At 42.4% G+C, this 9,309-nt stretch overlaps 1 protein-coding gene across 1 annotated transcript; it reads left to right on the top strand.

Annotated features, from left to right (window-relative positions):
• The first annotated feature begins 3,248 nt into the window (after nucleotides 1-3,248).
• On the top strand, nucleotides 3,249-7,658 carry LOC137280705 (uncharacterized). Its single transcript, XM_067811929.1, has 4 exons — nucleotides 3,249-3,310; nucleotides 4,053-4,190; nucleotides 4,525-4,587; nucleotides 6,905-7,658. The coding sequence occupies exons 1-4, from the start codon at nucleotides 3,259-3,261 to the stop codon at nucleotides 7,375-7,377; spliced, it is 726 nt and encodes a 241-aa protein (XP_067668030.1). The 5' UTR covers nucleotides 3,249-3,258; the 3' UTR covers nucleotides 7,378-7,658.
• Nucleotides 7,659-9,309: the final 1,651 nt, after the last annotated feature.

The following is a 9,309-nucleotide window of genomic DNA, read 5'->3' on the forward strand; positions in this document are numbered from 1 at the left end:
AATTTCCAGGTGTCCGTTTGTCAGAGCACGCTTTACGACGTGTTTGAAAGGATTATGAGCATGGTGTTGCAATATACAAGTGCGTAGATGCATCGGACCATACTGATTAATATTTGTGTATCCAGTTAAATGAATTAGTCTAAACATTCGGGACTGGTTATTGCAATAAGTGGCACAATAAGACGGAATCCAATCAACAGAAAACAGGAATGTTGTGTAACCAGTGTTTTTACTTGATGGTTTGGTTTGTTTAATTACGATGAGGAGGTCGTACCCCTAGCCTTACTGTGAATTTTCAGAAGATGCACTCGGATGTTAAGAGACAGGAACTTTTCCTCCCACATACACATTTTATCGTTGTATGAAGACAAAATAAGCTAACAAATGCTTGGAATAATTCCCCCAATAAATAAATGAGTGAGTGAGTGAGTGAGTGAGTGAGCGAGAGAACGAACGAACGAGTAAATGTCGATGCTTGTGTATACTAGCTCAAAATTAAGCAGCTTATATGCTTCTGAAAAATGGTGACTAAACTGATGGGGTCAGACTCGCTGACTTGAAAACTCATGTCATCATGTCCCCATTGTTTGGATGCATGCTCATGCCGTTGTTCATTTGATTGTCTGATCCAGACTCGATTATTTACAGACCACCATCATATCGCTTGTATATTGCTGAATTCACCATCAACAACCAACGAATTAACCAAACATTGTTTCTAGAATGTTTATAGAGTGGAAAAGCTCGGAGCGTGAATTTTCTGCAGCATACCGATGTCCATTTACATGACATTAGATTCCGTGGGCTTTGAATTAGGTGTGGATTGGCATGTAGCATGTGTTTTAGAGTTTCCTTGCAAGTTAGCGCCACATTCATGCTAGCTGTTTGGTGACTGGCTTTTGTACAAAATGACTATGAGGATGCGTGGTGGGACTCAAGGAAACGCGATGTGGTATCCTGGGTTTCCGGTTCGGTGTGGTAACCATAGCGTTAAAGTTTCCCATCCCCATGCTAAAGACCCGAGTTCGATTCCCCACGGACAACGTGTGAGGTCCGTTTCTGGTATCCCACGTCAAACTATTGTTGGAATGTTGCTTAAGATGGCGTAAAACCCAGCTCACTCACTCTCTCGGGTTTTCGGTTAATGCTTTGAATCTTGTCGATATCCGAATGCATAGCAGTGTTTTCACCAGCTCGAAATGTGTTCTTGGTCTTACAGGAGAACAATGACAGTATCCAGCAAACACATCCTGCAATACACTGAATCGGTGGAATTAATTTGCTGAAGGCAACAGTGGTGTTCCTTTGTAATCTCGGCTTCTGGGTTTATAAGGTATTGTAAAAGCATCACGAAAACATACGGTCTTGAAATTTTGGGGCACAACCGATTGATGAACTATCAGTCTGCACGGAATTCTCTAGAGAACTCTACAGTAGATCATTTGTTCCAGCATTCAAGGTATATAGATGGACGCATGCGACAAGCGGAAATATCATCTGTTCAGCTGTAACTTGTTGCCAGACTGTAAGATGTAGTCTTTTACATAAATAGTGCATGTATGTATGATCCGGTCATCGCTAGGGTTGAAACCTTCACTCGCACTAAGATACCAAATCTAACACGCTCAAGCCCAAGCTGAACCAACAAACACCTAATGCCAACCCCCTAAACCGTTTTCGAATTCCTGGATTCGCCTTTTGTAATGTGTATGAGCGACCAAGTGTGAGTGAGTATGGTTTTACGCTACTTTCAGTACTGCCATAGCAATTTTCTGGACGAGGACATCAGAAATGGCCTTCACACGTTGATGTGAATGGACCCGGAGCCTTGGCGTCACGTGCAAATGTTTTAAGCACTGGGCTGCACCGAACGACCAAGAAAATATTTCTAATAAAGCATGATGCCAGATATTGCAATTAGTGTTTCACACCATCCATTGAACGTCTACATTTCAAAGCCAGCGAAAAAAGCTTTCCATGATTATGTTGAGTTGTACGAGGTACATTTTCATAATACATTCGTTAAATTATTGAGACTCACCATATTAGGAGAAACGCCTTATATCGAGGGTAGACATCGCCTGCTTGAGGTCTTAAAACAACATCCAGTAGTTTGACATATCGTAGTTTCACATCATGCAGTTGTGGAGCGTAATCTTGCGTCAAAACGGTTGAGTATAGCGTAAAATCAAAACATATGTGATCGGATATCAGTGCTGTTCTTGTGTGATCCCATATCGATGCAGATCTATGTGATCCCAAATTGATGCCGATCTATCTGACCCCATATCGACTCTGATCTATGTGATCCCATATTTATGCTGATCTATGTTATCCATAACGACGTTGCTTAAAATGATACCACACTGATGCTCACTTATAATATCCACTATGGATTCTGATGTATGTGATCCCATGTGCACGCATATGGATTTTGATCTGCATCCAACATCGATGCTGATCCTTGTGATCACATATCGCTGCTGATTTGTGTGCTCCCATATCGACGCTGATCTGTGTGATACCATATCAGCGCTCGTACTTGTGATCCTATATCGATTCTGATCTGACCGATAGTGATCTATGTGATCCCAAGTTGATGCTCATCTGTGTGATGCCATATCGATCCATGAAATCATGTAGATCAGCATCGATAAGGGATCGAATAAATCAGCATGTATATACGGTGTATGTAGTGGTTACTTCACTGTACCTGGCTACAGAGTAACGTTTAGCAGGCAGCATATTTGTTCCATGTACCAACCTGGTGAGGAGATATTGCGTCACTAGGTGGTATCTGAAATTCAAGAGATACATCGGGGTCAAATTTACCCGAACAACACAAATACGTTCAACTTTGGAACACTTGAAACTTCGACTCCCGAGCCACAATGACCAACCATCAACGACAATCGTGTGCGGACCTTGAAGGGAATATTTCATCTGATATCTTCCAACCAGGCAGTACAAATATGTAGACTCAGAACGTGTCTGCAATCTCTTGTATATCAACACGATCTACTCAGTTGTTGTTCTTGTGTTCTCTGCAGCGATGTATTGAGTGAATATACTTCTACATGTGTATATTCAGAACTTCATGACTCAACAGCTGAACAAATATGTACTGATACTTAATGTGCATTAAACACTTGAAAACAGTTTGGAAAGAAGAAATCCTGAACACTTCACAACAGTCATACCCGTAAAGAGTGTGTATATATATCCCCAATCACACGTGTTTGTATTCAGACTGCAACCATGAAGCTAACGCTGTATGCCGCTATCATCGTTCTGGTTGGAATAGCCACAGGTATGTAGTCATGCGTTTGCGCTTAGATGACCGATTTCCTAGTTTTCCTAAATATCATGATCTATGAAACAACAGACTTTGGTCAAGACGTAGCATACAACTCGTCCAAACAGACAACCTGTGACGTTCTGATCAAATGAATCTGCGAGTATGTCTATGATGCGAAGGAATTAAAGAAAGAAAGAAAGAAAGAAAGAAAGCATGTTGTTATGACAATGGTGTTGACCAATGTGAACAGTTATGTTATTATGCCAACAGTGTCCACTTGCGACATGAACTATCATGTTGTTATAACAATTGTGTCCACCTGCGACATGAACGATCCTTTTGGTATGCCAGCTGTGTCCACTTGCGATATCAACAATGTCAGTGGTGTCCATCTTCAGTATGAACAATAATGCTGTTCTGTCAGTTGTGTTAACCAGAAATAAAATTCTGTCCACCAGAATAATCATGCTGTTATGTTAATGGTGTTTAGCTGGGATATCAACAAATGACGATGCCCTTATGTCATTGGTGTTCACCAGCAATATGAGCAGTCAGGTTGTTGTGTCAATGGTGTCACACTTAAAGAACTTCCTACACTTCAACAATTCATGTGGACCTGTCAAATACATATTCTGCTACTATACGAGCACAACATCAGCTTATCTCTGACGACCATGATTGAAATTAAAATGAAACGCCATTATAAGTTAGAGAAGTTCCATAAACTGGCTACTATTTGTTTTCTTGGGCACAGTTGCGACCTTAAATCAGAACAATGTGGACTGTCCCGCGGACCGGAGGTTCCTGCATGATCTGAAGTCACTTTTGAGGTTACACCTGGGAGAGAAGATTATACCGCCTGAAACTGACTTTGCATACTGGACCAGCTCGGGTAAACACTTAGCTAATTCTACGATGTCATACTGGATAACCGATGAAGAACCGGGATAGAACTGATCTTCAGTAGCCCATGCTTGCCGAAAGAGGCGACTAACGGGATCGGGTGGTCAGTTTCGCTGATTTGGAAGACACAGGTCGATGCTCATACTGTTGACCCCTTGATTGTGAGGTCCACACTCGATTATTTACCCTCGATTATTTACCTGCCGCCACATATCTGGAGTATTGCTGAGTACAGTGTAAAACTAACTCACTCGCACGTCACTGTGGTCGTTTAATGAGACCTGATATCTTCTTTGATTTTCTTGTTTCATTTGGCGCTGCAGGAGCGACATTCACACGCTGGGGAAGGACAACATGTCCGAAAGGAAATGATGTCGTGTACAAAGGTACGTAAAAGCTGTGAAATCCTGTTTACATGTGTACACTACTCAAACAAGAAACGTATAGCTGAAACTTGTTATGAGTTTATACAGTTAAGGTTCAGTAATACAGGACAGTAAAGAAAAAAACCTGAATGAACATTAACGGTCCAATGCTGCAAGAAACTGTACGTCATAAATGACAAGTCTTCCAAGGTCAAGGTCGCAGAGGAGTCAGTATCTTGTGTGGCCACCGTTAGCATCAAAGGCTGCTTGGCATTGGTGTCCCATAGTCTGGACCAGACTCGGGATGAAGTGCCTTGGAATGTGTTCCCTCAACGCCACAAACAGTGCAGATAACGTCTGTGGGTGAGGGTCACGCTGTCGCACACGACGATCCAATTCGTCCCACAAATGTTCAATAGGGTTAAGATCCGGTGATCGTGATTGCCAATCAAGAACCTGAAAGTTGTTCCGGGCAAGGAAATCCCTGGTTATTCTTGCTGTATGCGACCAAGCGTGATCATGCTGAAAAATGACGTTCTGGCGGTTCATGAAAGGAAGGACATGAGGTCTGATGATTTCATCACGGTAACGTCGAACTGTCCAATTGCCCTGAACCTGAATGAGATCTGTCCTGCCATTGTATGAGATGCTAACCCAAAGCATGACACTTTCACCACTACATCTGTCCACTTCCTGCACACAATTTGCAGCGTATCGTTCATTACGACGTCGATGGGTCGGGACGTCGCAGCATGTAACGTGACTCATCACAAAGATAACAGTTTTCCACCTTTCCAGTGGTCATGGGAGATGTTGTCGGCAACAATTGTAAGCGGTTCCTCACAGTCTGATCAGAGTCCTGGCACTACCGATGCTGCGAAGGATGCTGTGGTGAACCTGTTTCGCACATGGCGAAGCCGAATAAACCTGGAATGTGCGTGCAAAAGGAAACGTGTGAATTTTTTCCCGTTCAGAATTTATTGCATTTATTGAGGAAAACAGATTTTGGTGGGTTTTGGCGAGTTGTCCTCAATGACAATGGATTCAAACTTGGAAATGCTTGCAGTCAGCGTTCACCATAGATAATATCAGTATATTATACTGATTACATAGACACATGTGATTCAAATTCGAAAAGGTACAGGGAAAATACTAGCTATGCGTTTCTTGTTTTGAGTAGTTTACATAAGAAAGACTCGATGTGTTTAGTAGAAACGTTGATTGCACCTTTCTGAATATATATGTCATAGAGACAAACACATCTCCGCCAATAGGGGACACATTACACGTGTGAAAAACACATGCACATGCAGGTCAACATAAAGTGAGCATAAGGAATTGCTTCGGGGATGATTTGGGGCTCTGATGCGTCCAACTTGGAAATATCTCCAACGTGTCTGTCATGAAACCCTTTGGAAGCTGTATTGAGACCCTGAATGTTGTAGCCTTGATCAAAGAAGAGAGAGTGGGGTTGTGGCTCATGAGAAATACAGTTGTGAATCAGTTGAAAAATGCAGTTGTGTTCACGTGTTTGAATCATTAGGTTGAATACCGGATATGACTCGTTGACATTATTCCGAACACCTGGTGTCAAAGGTTTCAGTGACGCTCTCCTTCAAATGTTACCGTTTTGTACACCTTTCAGATGGAAAATCTATTTAGTCTGTTTTGTTGATGTTCGACCATCTTGTAAACCCATGACGTCATTTTCTATTCCAATTTCTCACTCACTCCACAAACCTAACGCATAATAGGGCCGGCGGTTTAAGCATTCGCTCACCACACCAAAGACCCGGATTCAGGCCCAGTTCCGGTAATCACCGCTATACAAAGCGGCGTAAAACCATACTCACGCACTAAAATATAATCACATGTTTCTATGTGATTCCAAAGTCTATTACGCACTGATATGTGTTTGACTAGTTGGATAGATTTTGCACAAAACAGTAGGCGGTGCAAACAAATTGTCTACTTGAAATCTTATGTGTTTGTACGATGGCTGCTAAATTGAAACTTGAAAAAATACAGTATAGCATTAAACAATTTTAGAAACGAAATAACTCCTTTCATTGACTTACTAAGTATGGTTTTATACGCTTTTAGCAATGTTCCAGCAAAATCACAGCGGGGAACACCAAAATAGACTTCAAGCAATGTATGGAAAAGAATCCGAGCCTACGGTTTGACAGGAGAACACTTGAACCACTAGATTGCCCGAAGCCACAAGGATGTCAAATGGTTACATCATATGCAGTTCAGTCAGTATTCATCCTCATCATCATTACTGTTAATTACGGTCAGAACTGTACCAATGTCATCAATTATGGACTAATTTCAGGTTATGCCGGTGGAAGTCATTATCAGGCAAAAGGGGGTCCGGGGACAACGCTGTGCCTCCCCGAAGCACCCATCTACGAAAAGTACACTAGTGAGCCATCAGAAAGTTATATCTATGGAACTGAATATCAAACAGATAGAGAGGCATCTCCTCTTCATCGGCTGGTTCAAGACGATGTCCCGTGTGTGGTGTGCCAGAGTCATCACAAAACAATTGCCATCATGGTACCTGCCAGGAACGAGTGTTTTCCTGGATGGCACCTGGAATACAAGGGCTATCTGTTTGGTGGCCCTACTGCACACACTGGCTCCAGTGATTATGTCTGTGTAGATAGTGAACCAGAAGCTATCCCTGGGGGTAAAGCAAACACAAACGGCCATCTCTTATATATGATCGACGCCAAATGTGGTGCCCTGCCCTGTCCCCCTTATGTCGACGGTTGGGAGTTGACATGTGCCCTTTGCACTAAATAGAAATATTGTAAACAAGATGTGTGTTATCTCAAATTCTGTATAAGTCGACTCAATGTAGCCTTAAAGGAAACTTTCCACGTTTTTTCCTGTTTATAAATTGTTATAAAAGGAAACATCATTTGTGAATGAGTTGAGGAAAACTTCTCATGTGGTATGTATCCACCAGTCCACATATACAACAGAATCTGTGTGGGTCGAAATGCGTATACCAACCTAGTGTTAAAAAGAAGGTATCCAGAGTGTTTGACCAAACTTGAAAAGAAAATGAAAACATAAATAAATTAATATCTAGTATATTACAAATCATACTTCACTTTTACAGCAAATGTACACAGTTTCATTTCATAATACGTCGAAAGTATCGTTAGACTAACACTGAAGGACATGGAATGGTTTTCTTCACAATGTCAGCATATGTTCAACCAATAGTAAGTGTGTCCACTATTGGCATCAAAACACATCAAAACACGTCAACTCATTGAGGATGTAAGCCGACGAAGGGCGTTAGGTGTGATTCGTGGCATTCCAATGGGAAACATTGTTCCAGCTGTTTAGTTTTCTAATTTGTAGGTAGTCCCCTAAACGTTCTATGAGTTTCATGTCACAGTAAAGACTGACCACAGCAAAACAACGATGAGAGCGTTATAAAGAAAGTCGTGATGGCAGAGAATGCGACATGGTAACTGCTGGTAAAATGGCCTCACAATTGGTTGCCAAAACCTTATCCCTTTGTCTTCGAGCATTCAGATTGTCATCAACAAGCAAAATTCTCGTCTTGAGATCGCCGCAGATCCCATCCCTATCAGGCTACCGGCTCCAAACGGTTGAACGCATTTCGGCGCTGAACCCACTCGTCTGTAAACACAAGACCGGCCGTCATTACTCAAAACCTATTCAGGTCGTTGAACATCACACGTCGTCAATCACACATCTGACAATGTCGATCCCGACTGGCCCATGTCAGTCCACGAAGTCGGTTTTGAAGAGTCAGACGCAGGCCGCTGTAGGGTGCTCGAATACAATGTTCACTTAGTCTCCGATGCACTGTACATCGACTGATACGGTGGCCTAGTGCCGTCGCTGCCGTTGATGTCAACGTTACAAAAAGAATTCTCAGATGAATTTTGTGGCGATCATCACCGGACGTAGTCAGACGTGGTCGACCACTCCATGGCCTGTTTGACGTATTGGTAGTTTGTCTTAGTTGTTGCACCAGCGTGATAACAATGGCTCTAATGCAGCCGAAGGTTCCGGCAATGACGATCGACTCCTTGTTCAGCTCTCTTCATTAGCTCTCTCTTTCTTACGATGTGAATCAAACATGTGTTTTTCACAACTGGGTTGGTGGCGTGTGGCGTGGGCTGATTTGTAATGTCAGTATGCATGTGCATGGTGTGTAGTTTTTTTGGGTTTTTTTTGTTTGTTTTTTCAGCACTGGTTCATTTATCCTGTTACATCGCTTTTAGGACTGAATATCGATATAGGTAATAGGTACCTATAATCCTTAGCTTGATATCGATCGGTCAAATATGCCCATATGCATATTTCACATGAGTGGCTTGGTGTCGACAGAATGAGCGGACTTACGTTCGACAAAAGGGTCGTTTTGGGGAGGTTCAGAAATGAGTGAGTTTACGCCACTTTAGCAATATTTCAGCAGTATCACTGCGGGGCATGCCAGAAATGAGCTTCACATATTGTACCCATGTGAGTAATCGAACCCTGGGTTTTGCGTGACAAGCCAACACTTTAACCACAAGGCTACCACACCGTCCCCAGGTTCATTAATGGGGTATGGTGCAGTAACTGTGAGTAGCAGACAAGCAGAGATGTGCATCAATGAGGAAGCACCCAGGTCAGCATCGATATGGGATCGGATATATACATAAGAGCATGGATACTACCATTTGAATATACAGATCAGCATCGGTA

The sequence above is a fragment of the Haliotis asinina genome, chromosome 1, assembly GCF_037392515.1.
Source record: "Haliotis asinina isolate JCU_RB_2024 chromosome 1, JCU_Hal_asi_v2, whole genome shotgun sequence".
In the NCBI taxonomy this organism is placed as follows: domain Eukaryota; kingdom Metazoa; phylum Mollusca; class Gastropoda; order Lepetellida; family Haliotidae; genus Haliotis; species Haliotis asinina.